Raw genomic sequence first — 17029 nt, forward strand, 5'->3', positions numbered from 1 at the left:
AACAGTTCACTTCAATGCTACCGTTTGGCTTTTATTTTGAAACACACACACACACACACACACACACACACACACACACACACACAAAACAACTCAATAACATCAAAAAACGTTTTTCCGCTGGAAGTAGATTAAAGCCTGTGTGTGCGGTAGCTGTCTTTGAGTTGCTTCGCCTTTGAAGCCAAGTAGTAGAACACTAACCTTGTGTGTCTCAAGGACTGGAATATTAGATAAGCTACTGGATCTACGTTAGCTACCTAAATGAACATAGTTCATACTCACAGTTTGCACAGGTAAGTTGTCATATCGTTTCAGAAAATCTGATGTTATGCTCTCGAATTTTATTTGAAACATTGAAGTATGTGAGCTGCGTTCCAACTGATCAAACCACACACTTGGGTAGCTAGCTGGCTACGTTGTCTTCAGAGGGGATAAAACTTACTCCACATATCACTAGCTAGCTACATTCCCGAAGCTGTTTGGTAGAGTTATTTGGGCCAGAAAGGGAGCCAAGGCCAAATCTATCGGATATAGTTACATTCTCTTATGCATTCAGTTTGCGAAACTGGCACAACGCGATTATAGTTTCAAAAGTTTTTAGAAACGCCGGTAGCTTCACACCACCTAATAACGACAAACACGTTTTAATCGTCATTTTTGACGGCTATCTCTAGCTAGCTGAGTTATGTAACTAGTTAGGTTACAACGTATAACATATTAACTAACGCTACGATATATAATTATCTTAAAGGCATTAGTCTGCAATTTGGTTGTACTGTCGTAAGGAAAGTTGTGCAAGAACACGAAGCACTTTAGCTGGCTAGCTGATAGGTGTCGCTTTAGACAAAGATTGTCTGTTAATGCTACAAATGCAAATGACAAGTTTCATTAGTAATGATAAGTCAGACTGGTTGCACAGTCATCCTGTTTGGTCGTAAATAAAGTTGCTTCGAGAATATAATTTTATAAAAACGTTTGCGCTCGCTTTTATAAGATTAGGTGGTTACGTACAGTTCAGCCACAAACCTGTCAGCGATGCTACAAATGTGCTAATTGCAGCCATGTGGTAGCTCACAGATAAGCATCGTGAAATGGTACTCTTAATAGCTCTTAATTCTGGTTATTTTCCTGCATCGTCAACAGTCAGAATTGAGAGGTGGCATTAAGACCAAGGAATGCAGACCTTACAAGAAACACCGATGATTGTTTATCCGGACATCCTTCAGCGGCTGCACTGTGAACAGGAAATTGGCATAGCGAAACGTATTATTAAAAAAAAACCAACCTTATTGCCAGTTTAATTCAAACATCATTTTTCCTGGTGAATTACTTATTTAGGTTTATTAGTGAATTACTTTTTTATGTACAGTAGCCATATGGGTCATTCCATGCCAACTCACGTAGACCTACCAGTTCATGTCATGGATTCATAGTCATAGACAAATTAATAAACATAAATCATTTTACCCAAATGAGGAATCATTAATTTTACCATACCATATACCAAATGATATTGTACATATTTTATTACTCATCCTGCTGTGGGTGAGTTAGGCTATATTCTCAAAACCAGTGTAGCCTTATAGGCACACTGGTTGCAGTAAAGGCCTAATGAGCACACTCATTGCAGAACAAATACTGTCTCCCTCTGTCAAGTGAGGTATGAGCTATTGCTTACTTGATTGTGAATCCTTATGTCATTCATTTTAGCAATCTCAAAAACACATGTAGGAATATTTGATTACCATGATTGTTTTTATTTGGGTCTAAATGAGTTTTTATATGGTTGTGCTGCCTTTTACCTCTGTGGTAAAAAACTTTGATTAGTTTATACCCCATGATATCAGGCTGTTTAATCCTTTACTGCATGTGATTATGACATAGTGTGATAAAAGTTTACATCCAGCAGGGCCTATGAATTTTCCTTGTGGTATGCTAAAACTCTTTGCCTGCTTACCTGGAACCCCCCCCCCCCCCCCCCCATTTTTGTCCTTAGCATTTTGGCCAGTCTTTTCTTTAAGAAATTATCAACCAAAACCACTTTTGGGTTCACTGTTTTTAAATTGATTTCAGAGACAGTAACCCCAGGGGAGCATAATTTTTGAAATGGTGGTTTAAGAATATTTGAATTTTATGAGCCAGCAGGGACAATGGGTGTGCACACATGTCGTTAGAGTTATCAGTGGTTGAATTTGCTGGTATGCTCAGATAGTAAATTGTACAAGTGAGGAGAATAACTGAGTGTTCATAAATGCATGCACTGAAAGTCTTATGTGGCTTTCTTTTTACTATTATTTTGTATGCTGAATTAACTTAAGGTGGGTATCCTGTCTTCTTTATAGTAAATTGCTGAATTAAAGTTTGCTAATAAACAAGTTATGTGCAAGGGTGGCTCAGAAATTCTTAAGAGTTGATAACTCTCACTGACTTTCTTCCTTCTGTCTAATAGCCTCTTTTTTTAGAGACACTGATACTGGCTGAGCCCATGACCACTAATCACGAGTCAGACCTCCTAGAAGGTAAGTATTAGGTTTGTGATATGAGAAACCTCCCACAGTAGTTTTTCCCACAGTTTTGGGGAAGAGTGCCAGTGTAAATAGTCTCAGAGAACAGTAAGAACTGTCTCTCAAACTCCATTATGAACTCCTTCATAATAAAAGCCCTAATCATGCCTAGTTGTTGTGAATAAAAAAAAAAAAAAAAAACATGCCTGACTCAGCATTGCAGTAGTTTCTATATTTTATTAGGCAGATATGGTACACACAAGGTTAAATATGCTGTGATTTATTTATTTATTTACTGCTTGGTGACACTGTTGGCATGTACAAATGTATGTTACTTGTATTGAAACAGTATGGTGTTGAAACACAACACAGCTGTAGAAGGGTCCTTTGTAAACAATAATCTACATACCAGATCCACATATTCTAACCATGCTTCTAAATCGTAGACTTGAAAAGAGAGCATATTGAAGCATTTTGCAGCAAGTAGTGGCTGTTGAAAATCTCAAATCTTTTACAAGTGTCCTCTTACTTGATTGTATTCCACAGAGGAATCCCTTAAAATGAGTAAAAATGATTTAATTAACTACAGTGCAGTATTCATTCTTATACTGCCCCATGCAGATGTAAAATGAATGTAAATCGTGATTTTTGTTGATTTAAAAAGCTTTTTTTTTAATCTGATATGCAATATTTGTATTTCTCCTACTATGATATGAGAGATGAATAGTTATTTTGGTCCCATATATAGGACTATACTAAAAAAAAAAAAAGAATGTTTCCTCTTAAAATAAAATAAACATAAAACACTTCCATAATAAGCTTTATAAGCTGTTAAGAGAGGAAATGGCTCCCTGTCTCATTTAGCATTTTATGGCATGTAGTGCTTCCTGAATGACAGCAGTATAATTTTACTCTGCTAACCTTACTCAGTTAGCCTTTGGAAACTTTGGCTATTTTCTAAAATGTCAATCATTTCAGTGACAATGAACAATTGAAATGTCGCATAAGTAATAAATGCATAGGAGTAATAAAAAGGTTAATGCTTTATTGCTTCTTTTTAGTGAGCTGGGTATAACCATAACTACTGGAGATTGTGAACAAATTCTTAATGAGGAAGTAGTAACATCTGTTGTTCTCACAGAATATACCAAACATTGTTTGTATTGTATCCAAATACTGTGGCATGCCTTTGTCATTTCTTAATTTCTTCTATGCTTCATATCTCTTAACTTCAGTATTTATTTTTTTGTGAGACACTTAGGCCAAACTCTTATAAATATGGGCAAGATGTGGCAAATATGCAAATTAAAAAAAAGTATAATAAGCAACTGTGTTCTACCCCATGTACAGTGAGGAATGGTTCAAGGTACAAAACATTATCCAAGGATTACTATTAGACAGGTGCTGGAGTTGATTGCCTTCTATAGTCATCAAACCAATAATTAGATGCCACCTGCATATTAGCAATTTAGAAGGTTTGCCTTGAGAAGGCCTCTTTTGTTATTAAACCACAAATGTAAGCACCTGGTGTTTGCTAAAAATAAATAAATAAAAAAATCATTGGGTTTGGTGTTTTAAAAAAAAGGTGATGGCTGTGTTAACGAAAAAAAAAAAAAAGCATAATCCCCACTGTTTGTAAATTACTTCACTGAAAGGATGTGTTTCTCTCACTTTCACTGTGAGATTGAGCTGGTGGGACAATTTTAATGGCCTTTATTTAATGGTCTCTTTAATAGTTCTGTATTACATGGCTTATAGAAAGTTAGAAAAAAATGGTAGATATTTCATCTGAATAATCTTATATCGCTTTCCATATTCCCCCTTCAGAGAGGAGTCCTCAGCAGAATGGTGTCACTGAGACGGACTCCAGAGAGGAACAGATTTCCACCTACTTTGATGAGAAGATCCCTGTCCCTGAAAATGTCACACAGGTAGGTGCATGCAGTCCTCAGTACAGTACTGTATTTGAGTAAATGTTTAAATTGTACATGAGGTAGTAAAATGATCTAAGATATTATTGAAGTGACATGATGATAATTTATCTCTTTAAATAAATCTAGGTGTTTAGCTTTCGCAAGCTTTGGGCCTTTACAGGACCTGGCTTTCTTATGAGCATCGCTTATTTGGATCCTGGCAACATAGAATCTGACCTTCAGTCAGGTGCAAAAGCTGGATTTAAGGTGAGTGAAGAGACAAGAAGGGCTGAGCAATTAATTCCAAGATATACTTTTTAGTTTATCTATACCACATTTTGTTTGGCTTGTCTATACGACTGATTAAGTAAATAAATAAATATATATTTTTCATTAGCTCCTATGGGTGCTTTTGGGGGCCACCATTATTGGACTGCTGCTACAGCGTCTGGCTGCACGGCTTGGTGTCGTAACAGGGATGCACTTGGCAGAGGTGTGCAACCGACAATACCCAACTGTAAGTTGATCTTGTCCTTGATGCTGTGGATAATATATATTTTTTTGTTTTTGTTTCATATTAACCTCTTCAACAAACAGCATGTGCTAAACAAATTTGAAATCTCCAAATACTATAAAAATGTTAACTCATCACACATCAAAAATCAGCAAACAGTCTTTAAGTCTTTATCAGACATTAGTTCAAGACTTCAAAATGTCTGTATGGGTCCATGCAGCAAAGAGTTATTTGTAATATTGACACACTAATGAAGTTAATATTCACGTTGTGGAGAGTTGTAGTTTAACACTTTTGAACATTAACTGGTTTTTAATTTTAGGAACACTCATGCATAGTTATATGCATAACTCTCTTAAGTAAGTTTGGGCATCATCAGTATAATTTGACGTCTTGTCTCATTTTTTCGCTCTAGGTACCACGCATCATTCTTTGGCTGATGGTGGAATTTGCCATCATTGGGTCAGACATGCAGGAGGTCATTGGTTGTGCCATTGCCTTCAATTTGCTCTCTGTTGGAAGGTATGTTGAAATGTATTTTAAATATTGGGCAATATATAATGTATCTTTTGCTTACATACAATAGTTAGTCTTGTTAATGTGTTGTTGTTTTTTTTGTTGGTTTTTTAAAAAATTATTTTAAACACCTTCAGGATTCCATTATGGGCTGGGGTGCTCATTACCATTATTGACACATTTGTGTTCCTCTTTTTGGACAAGTACGGTAAGTAAAAATGGAAATATAATGAGTGAAACTAGTCATAGTACATATTGGAATAATTATATATATTGACACATTGCTTACCACAAAATATTAGGTTTACGGAAACTGGAGGCCTTCTTTGGATTCCTCATTACTATCATGGCTCTCAGCTTTGGATATGAGGTACAGTAAATATTCAATTTCTGCTAAGTGTTTTGACCACATACTTCAATACAATAGTTAGATTCTTTCTAATTTTTTGATTCTCCCCACAGTATGTGCAAGTAGCTCCAGATCAGGCAGAGGTTCTGAAGGGTATGTTTGTTCCATACTGTAAGGGCTGTGGGCCAGTGCAGTTAGAACAGGCTGTCGGGATAGTCGGAGCTGTCATAATGCCTCACAACATCTACTTGCACTCTGCACTTGTTAAGGTAAGAATCTGGGGACCATAAAGCAGACAAAAATAAAGAGATGTGAATGTAGCAAATTCTTCAAATAATAACTTGAATAATAACTTGAACTTGACTTAAATATAGCTGCAAGCGCAGATTCAGGGTTCAAACATGTATAGGCCCTTGGCACAAGGGCATTAGTGCATAACTGCCTTTTAAGTATATAAGATATATTCTTTGTTTTTAGCAACATATTTTTTATTTCCCAAACTTAAGAGATTGGCTTATTTAGCTATTATTTGTGTCCATGCTGCAAGCACTACATTTTTTTTTTTAAAGGTTTAAAAGCTGATATTGCACTGTGGAGCCCCGTGCAGGCCAATCGGGGTCAAAACTGAAATTTTGCGTTTTGTGAAATTTTTTGCTAGGCCTTATGGTGCACATTGCATTTTACAGGGAGAAAAATAATTTTAAAAAATAAATAAATAAAAGGAGGAAAATTTGACCAATTACAATAGGGTTCTATGCACTTTTGTGCTTAAACCCTAATTATAGGACTTTTGTACATGTTTGATGTTAATTACTTGTAGTGTAATGTACCAGGATACAGTGCTTATTTCATTCCCTTTGCCTTTTGGTCAATAGGATAACAGTACAAATTATTATTAATTATTATATATTATATATATTTTATATATTATTAATATATTATATATTATTATATATTATTAATATTCAGTATATGGTGTATTTTTGTTTCTGTACAGTCCCGAGATATAGATCGCCATAACAAAAAAGAGGTGAAGGAGGCCAACAAGTACTTCTTCATTGAATCCAGTGTAGCACTCTTTGTTTCTTTCCTTATAAATGTGTTTGTGGTCGCTGTCTTTGCGGAAGCTTTCTATGGAAAGACAAACATGGAAGTGGTAAGCTTTACAAATGTTGACAGCTTTGTCATTTACTAGTGTGAATGTTACGATGTAATAGTGTAATTTTGTAGTGCAATGGTGTTTGTTTGTTTTGTTTTTAACTGTCCACTTGTTTTACAGAATCAGCAATGTAATAAAACTGGAAGTGCACACACTGATCTTTTCCCACTCAACAATGAAACTCTTCAAGTTGACATATACAAAGGGGTATGTAAAAACATCTCCACTAGTTTAATATGTAATATGATGTAATATGTAATATCTTGATGTCTTTTTACTATGTTGTTTAATTAGTAAAGTTTTTATATATATATATATATATATATATATATATATATATATATATATATATATATATATATATATACAACCAAAACATTTGTTTAAAATCTGGGGTGTGCAACACTTTTTTATTCAATCCTGCAATTTTAGCAGTACGGGTGGGTGTGTCTTCAGTCAGTGAAATTTGCAAAAACATGAAAGATGTGCATGAAGTGCTTTTGTCAGTATAATACTTGATATCGGAGCATACTTTATGCCGTAAACCTATTTAAAAGCAATACAATACTTGTGGCAAATATGCTTGATAAAATAAAGATATGAGTTTATGCTTTATATGTTTTCCTGTTAGCATAAGCAGCAACGTGGTTTTCAGGTTATTAACAGTTCAAAGTTTAGAGATTGTAACGGAAACATGCTTTGGTTGGAATTCCACACTCACTTGAATCCCTTACTAAGTATGCCAAGAGAACAGTATTTTTATAGTACTGCACTTCAGACATAGATAGATATGAACACTACTATATGTATTTTGATGCAAACTTTAGACTACATTATTCTACCTGTATATTACCAGTATTAACATTTTATCAGAAAGGGAAATCCTGTATTTCTCCCTAGACTCTTATTTTACTGAACTTTTATCATTGTCCAGTGCAGCCCTAAGAAATCATATTTTCAAACACTATAAATTTAAATATAATCATGTCTACCTTATCTACTACACCCAAAGGTTCCAAACCATGCTTTCTCTCAGATTTAAAATGCTTTATGCAAAATTAGTTCTCTTGGCCACATTTCCAGGAATCTGTAAAGTTTTTTCAGATGATGCATCATCTGGAGTTTCATATATTTGCTACAAACTGAATCTTTGGCAATTACAAGTGGTTCCAAACTCAAATGTGGTATTACTGTTAAACCATTTAGAAATATTAAGTTGCGTAGATATCCTGTTTTCTAAGAGATTTGTATGGGTTTTTGAAGTTTTAAACAATTAGCAGCATAAGACTGTATCGATGAGACTGCTATTAACCATTATAAATGATTGGGGAGCAGCACATTTGAACAGTTCTTGGGTTTTAAAATTATGAACCTGTTTTTAACTGTGTTTATAAAATAAAACTGTAGCGTGTGCACATACACTCACTGGCCACTTTATAAAGTACACCTATTTTATATGCACATTAATGTCTGCCATATTAATGTAGTTGCCATGCAGAATGTGTCAGCTCCCCTCTACCCTATTCACCTCTGGTCAGTCTCTAACCACAGGACCACTGTGAGTGAACCGCTTTCAACACACAAGTGGCTCTGAAATGGTGATGGTGTCGTAGAGGGTGTTGGGCCAATATGATTGTCAGGAACAAGACCAGTGCTACTGCAGTATATTCACGCATATTTCTTGTGATAGTCAGAGTGGTCTGCCATCCAGATGGTATCAAGCGATTATTTTGTGTTCAAAGATTAACTAGTAGTAAATTGTGCTGTGGGGGCCAGTACATGATGCTCTTAGCAGTGAATGGTAAATTGATGCATTTTTTGAAAACAAAAATGGTAAAAGAAATTTCAGTACCCTTTGACTTCACTGTCATAGTAGTTATGGAGAGAACAGTATACATCTTAACTTGTAATTGCATTATTTTTGTGTATGCATCCTTACCCTCTATTTCTCATGTGATAGGGTGTAGTACTTGGCTGTTTCTTTGGTCCAGCAGCACTTTATATTTGGGCCATTGGGATCCTTGCTGCTGGACAAAGCTCAACCATGACCGGGACATATTCTGGTCAATTTGTTATGGAGGTAAGACTTTATATACATATATAATTTTTCACTTTGCTTTCTGAATTGTTTGCAGAAATAAATGTATGTATGGTAATACAGCACATTGTTGTGTTGTAATATATTAGTCATAAGGCCTCTCTAGTATGTTTTGCCTTACAAGTAGACAAATAAAAGCAAAGGTCCCTCTTAAAATTATTCTAAATTATTCCATCTCACATTCACACTTCAAGTCATATATTCAGGCTACAGAGAACAGAGAATGACAATCAAGTCAAAATCACAAATCTAATCATAATTACAAATCAGTCACACAGCATGTAAGGCCATAGACTATGACCTCAGGGCCAATACTCTCACAAGTGGGTACAGATACACCTAGCATACTGGTTGTGCTCATCTCTTTTCTTGATGTTCTATTCCATTAATTTCTATGTCCTCTAATTTTGCCTCCCTCTCTCTGGTGTCCAGGGGTTTCTTAACCTGCGCTGGTCACGCTTTGCCCGGGTGTTGCTGACACGCTCCATTGCCATCTTCCCAACTCTGTTGGTGGCCGTTTTCCAGGATGTCCAGCACCTCACTGGCATGAACGATTTTCTCAATGTACTGCAGAGCATGCAGGTTGGTCAGGTCTTAAATACGTATACCTTCCTTCATTGCTATTAGTAATTCTTTGGTGAAATCTTCTCTCTCCGTCAATGGTATCTTTGACAATAGCTGCACCGCTGTTCTCCTTGGTGTTAAAGAAATATAGTTTTACTAGCAGCATGCTGAGTTTGTATGATTGTGCAGACTGTCTCTTATCCTTTTCTGCTCTTTCTAATGTGTCATTCATTTGTGTTTTGTTTTTTTTTTCCTCTCATAGCTTCCATTTGCATTGATCCCGATTCTAACTTTCACCAGCCTTGCATCAATAATGAATGACTTTGCTAATGGATTGTGAGTATTATTACAATATAGGCCCTTTCAAAGTTTGTAAACAAAGATGATGCTGTGAAGATGCATGAACATTTTGGCAATGGAAGTGAAAATTTGTCATTAATCCACAGTAGAGGTCCCATTTCTTTAGCAGCTAATTCAATTAAGAATAGATAATATAACAATATGTATGTATGTATGTATGTATGTACGTGTATACATTATTTTACTATTATCCTTACAAAAGGAAAATGCATATTCCGAGGCAATTAGATTTGATAAGGTCCTTCAAAATAAAGTTCTTCCAGTAATGGTGAGACCTAGCAGTTTCTTAGGATTCAACCTAATCATGTTACAACACCTAGCTTGTCCCATCTGTTCTCAGTAGTTTTTTGTTATTGATGAGGCTCATTAGTGGACAGCTTATTTGTAGACCTGAATACTTTGAGCTTAGGCTTGTTTGAGATAAAAAACCACCTCGCTTATTTGAATTTTTTAAATATTTTCTAAATATTTAGAAATATTTTAAATACCTGTATGTTGTATTAACTACAGTTTGTTGGTGCATGTTTGTCATCGGTTATTCTAGCCAATGAGGATTAAGCTCTGCTGTCAAATTGTCTCAGAGGTTGGCTCTGAAACCTGCAGCTGCCTCTCTCTCACAAGATTATAACAGCGCATCACTCCAGTGGTGCTGGCGCAAGTCGGACAAAAAAACTAACCAGCATTCTGCATACCAAGCTAGGTGGAGATTAGTATGTGTAGTGCCATGTTAAGTCTCTTGTTATGCAGTTAACTAGCAGTCTCTAAAGTGAGTGCGGTCAGACAACACTCCCCTGCTACCTCTAATTCCCTTTCTTTATCCTTTTGGTTATGTCTATATGTGCATTTAAGAGTAAGTTTGTCTAAGATCTCCAAGATCTTGACTTTAGTTTCCAATGCACCAAGACCACAGTCAATGTTTATTTAGCTTGGAGTTAAAGGAGCGATAAGTCATTTTCCCAATTATTCCTCTTCATGCTATGAAGCAGTTATACAGAAAGTAGTGTCCTGGATGTTTCAGATATTTTGTACTAAATCTATTTTGAAACATCTATCATCTCAAGTGAGCTGCACTGTATAGAAAAAAAATTGAAAAGTAATATTGATTTTCATAGATATTGTTTGCTACTTTTTGGTGGCAAAAATTACATTGCTTATAATGTCTTTTTAAGACTTACTGCTTATAATAAAATCACTTGTAAGCATACTATCTAAATGCTCCCATTTATGGATTCATGAAAACAATGTTACTCATTGATATTTAGCTGTTCAACTTTGACACACAAACATACAGTCATGGCCAAAAGATGGGACTGACACAAATTTTGGTTTTCACAAAAGTTACTGCCTCAGTTGTTTTTAGATGCTGTTGTCAGATGTTTATAGTGATATATTGAAGTACAATTATAAGCATTTCACAAGTTAAAAAAAAACAAAACTTTATTGACAAATACATGCAGTTTAAGCAAAGACTTAATATTTACAGTGTTGACCCTTCGCATGCTGGATATCAGCTTCTGGGCAAAATCTTGACTGATGGAAACCCATTCTTGCCTAAATCAGTGCTTGGAGTGCTTGTCCACCCTCTTTGAAGATTGACCACAGGTTCTTAATGGGATTGAGGTTGTTTTGTTCACCGTGCCACTTGGTTATCATTTGTGCCTTGTGACATGGTGCTCCGTCATGCTGGAAAAAGCATTGTTCATCACCAATTTGTCCTTGGATTGTTGGGAGAAGTTCCTCCTGGAGGATGATTTGATACCCTTCCTTATTCATGGCAGTGTTCTTGGCAAAATTGAGCAAACCCACTCCCTTGGAGGAGAAGCAACCCCACACACGAATGGACTCGGGATGCCTCACTGTTGGCATGACGCAGGACTCATGGTAGCGCTCACCTTTTCTTCTCCGGACAATTATTTGTCCGGTTGTCCCAAACAGTCTGAAGGGGTTTCATCAGAGAAAATAACTTTACCCCAGTAAAGTCCAATCCTTATACTTCCTGCTGAATGTTAGTCTGTCCTTGATGTTTTTCTTGGAGCAAAGTGGCTTCTTTGTTGCCCTTCTTGAAACCAAGCCATCCTCCAAAAGCCTTCGCCTCACTGTGCGTGCAGACGCACTCACACTTCCCTTCTGCCATTCCTGAGCAAGCTCTGCACTGGTGGTGACCCCATCCCATAGCTGTTTCCTCTTTAGGAGACAGTCCTGGCACTTGCTTGACTTTCTTTGGCTTCTTGAAGCCTTCTTCACTGCAATTGAACCTCTCTCCTTGAAGTTCTTGATGATTTTATAAATGGTTGGTTTATGTGCTATCTTACAAGCAGCAATGTCTTTGCCTGTGAAGCCCTTTCAATGCAATGCAATGCAATGCAATGCAATGCAACGCAACGCAACAATGTCTGCACATGTTTCCTTGGAGGTAACCATGGTTAACAGAAGTAAACTTCAAACACCACCACCCCTTTTAAAGCAACCAGTCTGCTCTTCTAATCAGCATGACAGAGTGATATCAGCTGCCTTGTTCTCGTTAACACTTTCTCCTGAGCTAAAGAGAAGATCACTGAAATGATGTTAGCAGGCCATTTTGTGGCAGGGCTGAAATGCAGTGGCTGGAATGCAGTCATTTTTGTGATTGTTAATTTTCATGGCAAGGAATGACTGCAATTAATGCAATTCATCTGCTCATTCTTCACAATCTAGAGTTAATGCAAATTGCCACCACAAAAACTGAAGCAGCAAACATTGTGAAAACCAAAATTTGTGCTAGTCTCAACTTTTGGCTATGACTGTAAGATATCTTTATATATTATCCTTCATTAATTGAAATGGCTGTTAAAGAAATGGGATCACCACTGTTGATCAATGGCATATCTTTCTGGTGATGTTGCTCATGAAACTGTCTATTAAACAAACGTTATATGAGCATTAAAACCGACTGAAGTATTGTTGTTTTGTCTATATAACTTCAGCAGTAAAACCACGATTTGGATAAGCAAATAAATTTTGCTAACCAGTATACCTATGAAAATTCTAAGATGAGGAAAAAGACTAAGACAAGGAAAAATATATTTTTGATGAAACTGAAAACTCATGATCTGAATACACTTTTATTTTGTCTTCATCTTTCCTAAGCACTAATTAGAATAGGGTAGAATTTTGCAGTGATACATGGAATAGTAATACACATTCATCACTCAAAAGAATAAAATTAGTAAGTCAGGTTTTGTCAGGTTTCTTGTCAGCAAGTTCTCAGCAAAGGATTTGTAGATTTTCATTTTGTTTATCCCTTTGTGGGACAATAATGGACAGCTAAGCCATCCAAGACAATAATAAAGCATGACTGTTGCATGGAAAATGTGCTCTTTTGATGAAGATAAGCTTGCATTTTGTATAAATGTTAATAAACCTGTTACACATACTGCCTATATCTTTCTCTCAGACTTTGTATCTGCCCTTTTTGTTTTCAGAATGTGGAAAATTGGTGGCGGGGTGACCATCCTTCTTGTCTGTGCCATAAATATGTACTTTGTGGTGGTTTATGTGACTGCCCTCAACAGTACATTACTATATGTTCTGTCTGCTTTCCTTTCCATTGCTTACTTGTGCTTCATTGGCTATCTGGTGAGTATGCTTATGGAGTTACATGCTACTTCTGAACTCCTTTTAATCTTAAAAAAAAAAAAAGTTAAAAAGTGTGTATATATAAATATACAATATATATTTTGTAAAAAAAAACCAAACCAAAAAAAAGTACATTTGGTTAAGGTTTTATGTAACACTTTTAACCTTTATGACTTATAGTTCTAAGGATTATAGCTCTACTTTTATAATAGGCCAATTAAGGACATTGTGTGTACATCTACAATTATGCTCACTCCTCTGAAAAAGGGATTAAGAGAATTATACTTATTTACCTGACAATTTTATTCAAAGCAACTTACAATTATGATTGAGTACAATTTGAGCAATTGAGAGTTAAGGGTGTTGCCCAGGGGTCCAACAGCACCAAGTGGGGCTTGAAATGGTAACCTTCTGATTTCTATTCAAGTACCTTAACCACTGAGCTACCACTGCCCCCTTATAAACTACTATAATAGGTGCAACCATCTTATAGACATACTTTTATTTTTGACTAATCCACCCCATTATATCACAGGTCAGTTTCTGACCATTCTGAACACAGTAGTGTCATTGGCACTTTGGGGGCATACCAACTAGACTCTCCAACACACTCATCTCAGCAAAACACCCTTTGCTGAGATGAGTGTGTTGGAGAGTCTAGTTGGAATTTTTACACATTTTTTTCACCAAAAATATCCAACCAACTGCAGCCTTGTGGTGAGAGACTGGATGGCTGACAGAAATACTCCATGGCAACAGATGGGTTGTGGTGTTCAAGTGTATACATACAAAGTGATCTATTAAGCCAAATGTTCCTAACAAAGAAGATGGTAAATGTGTTTTACCAGGAGTATGTCTGCTTTCACACATGAACAGGATTTGTCAGCCAATAAAATACAGAAAATGTGCTGTCTTTATTAGGCCAAGCAATGCCAGCATGGTGGTTTTAAGAGAGTACTATCCGATGTCAATATCCATGTCTATTTTGCTTTCTCCATAGGTGTGGCACTGTCTTATTGCCCTAGGTGTGTCCTGTCTGGATGTAGGTGGCAGGGTAAGAAACCCGAGTGCTATTTTTATTGAGGAACAGCCAGAGTTTGATTCTTAGAACAAGGCAAATGGTCTGGATTTATGCCTGTATTTAACAACTTTAGAGATAAAAGTGCAATGTTTAAATATTAAGCTTTTGGAAAGAACATTTCTGAAAAATATGGAGCCAGTCTGTACGCTGTGTAGAATCATTCCTGTACTTTATGGTCTGTCCCCTTGGGTACTGATGATCTTGAATGAATTCATTTGAAGCGAATCACTGAAACCCCCCTTGGGGTAAATTTATTCCACAATTGATTAAAATCAATTTTCATCGTGTTTTTATATGTTTTTTTTTTCTTTGTGGTGTTTCTCCAGAGGAACAAATATTTGAGTAGCATATTAACAACAAAGATTAATTTTACTGTTTAAACTGTAGGCTAAACAAACTGATACAGTTATGGATTTTGTTGCAGCTCTGAACTGTTGAGTGATTTAACGTGATACAGTTACCATAGATTTTTAGTTCACTGGATATTCTGACACTGTTCCAAGATACAGATAAAACAACAGAACAGGCTATTGTAGTCAGTGGTACTATTTATTAACTGATTTGTTGATTTGTAAGTGTATTAGTTTGTTTTTACCTTTATTGATGTCCAGTTTTTTTTTGTTTTAAAATGTTAAATCAAATCATGAACATGTTTAAGGTTATTAGAAGCATCTATACCTTTGGATGTTTGTTCAACCTGAAGTTTATTTATTTTGAAGAGAAATTCTATTCCATGGTTTAATATTAATTAACAATAACTCTGAATTAGCAGCCATATTTAGCGGAATAGTGTGTAATTTGTCCTGTCAAAGCTCTACTGATGTCATCTGTTTAGTTAGGAAATTACTTTATAAACTGGAATTAGCCCTACTGTCAGTGTTGTGGGTCAAATTGTATGGAGGCTACATCGTTCAACTATGTTATATGGGAGGAAATGCTTTGTTGAAGAACAATCAGAGGAGAATGGCCATACTGGTTTCTGCTGACTCAAAAACCATTCATTACAACTCTGGTGAAGAGCAAAGAACATATAACATGTCATACTCAGAGTATGGATGGGTTAATTCCTTTTGTATTTGGTCAAACTGACGATATGTAGCATGAACGTGCATCTGACAAAATTGCAGCAATAACATGATGCAATCATGTCAACAAGGGCTAACTGCTTCCAAGAATCTACTCCATGAAGAACTATTAACAAATGGGGGTGTTCTCTCCAGCATTACTATAGTGTTCGATGTGGTATGGTGGTCAGAGAATATAAAACAATTTCCAAACCTGTTAAAGTATTAATTACATCATAAAGACCAGGATGCATGTACATTACTACAACTATCTACACTGTATTGGGTGTAAAATATCTAAATTAATGTGCTTATTTTACAATTTCTTGGCATTATGTTAAATGGAGGATATTAACTTTCACTTTTTTTTAATTTTATTTATTTATTTTTTACTTTTTTTTAACATGCAATTGCTTCAAGCTAGAGAAGCAAAGAATCATCTAAAGCGTGTTCTGTTGCAAAGGCAACAGTATTTGAGCCACACAAGATGTTTCTCCAGAGGAAAAAAACAACACTGTTTCACCTGTTAACTGGATGAGAGAATTCAATGATCTGTCCTTATTTTTCTCTGTATCTCCAAATTATTCCTTTGACATAATTTGTTAGTCACTGTGTCATATATTCTTCTGACACAGGTACCCAGAAACAATGAAGGGTTTGTCACAGGAATGTCTGCCTGTACATAACAGCACTATCACATAAATACTTCAACCTCCAGTCAGAGACATGATGCATAAGAAAAATACATAGCCAACATACATAAACCAGCCAGCATTAATCTCTATTTAATATCCTAATAACCTGGGGATAAAAATAGTTTTCAAAACTAGACACTGCATAGACACCATGGTACCTCTTTCCTGATGGTAGTAGTGAAAACAGTCGTACGTAGGATGAGGAGGTTTCCCTCAGGATGTTTTGTGCTCTATTCAAGCAGTGAGGTAGATAAAGGCAGTCTAAATCTGAAAGTTGTGAAGTAATCTGTATTTCATTTGTCTTCACAATCTTTTTTAGGGCCTTACATTCTGCACCTGTAGTGTAGCCATAACACACTGTCATATATTAAGTTACAATACAGCGGTAGAAACTGATTAGGCTATTTGTACTCAGACCAAACCTTCTAAGTCTCCTCAAAACGTATAGCCACTGTTGTGCCTTAACCATAGCCTTTGAGTGATTTTTCCAGGTTAGATCTTTCTAGTTATGTACACATAGATATTTAGGTTTACAACCTCCACTCTCACCTTAAGAGTAGTATGAGCAATATTTTTCTTTCTAAAATCAATCATGAG

At 35.9% G+C, this 17029-nt stretch overlaps 1 protein-coding gene across 2 annotated transcripts in view; it reads left to right on the forward strand.

Moving 5' to 3' along the window:
* Window positions 1-128: 128 nt before the first annotated feature.
* The window catches only part of slc11a2 (solute carrier family 11 member 2), a 26813-nt gene continuing 9912 nt past the window's right edge, over window positions 129-17029 (forward strand). The window contains exons 1-16 of one of the 2 annotated variants that reach the window (XM_027001963.3): window positions 129-293; window positions 2450-2519; window positions 4332-4435; window positions 4565-4684; window positions 4815-4934; window positions 5347-5453; window positions 5585-5655; window positions 5750-5817; window positions 5910-6065; window positions 6794-6952; window positions 7076-7162; window positions 8916-9035; window positions 9486-9635; window positions 9880-9953; window positions 13439-13592; window positions 14593-14646. In XM_027001963.3, the coding sequence (XP_026857764.1) occupies window positions 2486-2519; window positions 4332-4435; window positions 4565-4684; window positions 4815-4934; window positions 5347-5453; window positions 5585-5655; window positions 5750-5817; window positions 5910-6065; window positions 6794-6952; window positions 7076-7162; window positions 8916-9035; window positions 9486-9635; window positions 9880-9953; window positions 13439-13592; window positions 14593-14646 (1578 nt within the window). In that variant the 5' untranslated portion in view covers window positions 129-293; window positions 2450-2485. Of the gene's footprint in view, window positions 294-2449; window positions 2520-4331; window positions 4436-4564; window positions 4685-4814; window positions 4935-5346; window positions 5454-5584; window positions 5656-5749; window positions 5818-5909; window positions 6066-6793; window positions 6953-7075; window positions 7163-8915; window positions 9036-9485; window positions 9636-9879; window positions 9954-10521; window positions 13382-13438; window positions 13593-14592; window positions 14647-17029 lie in introns of those variants that run through there. The other variant, XM_081705311.1, reaches the window with a different exon arrangement.

The sequence above is a fragment of the Electrophorus electricus genome, chromosome 22 (assembly GCF_041902795.1).
Source record: "Electrophorus electricus isolate QZ-2024a chromosome 22, ASM4190279v1, whole genome shotgun sequence".
Taxonomy (NCBI): Eukaryota; Metazoa; Chordata; class Actinopteri; order Gymnotiformes; family Gymnotidae; genus Electrophorus; species Electrophorus electricus.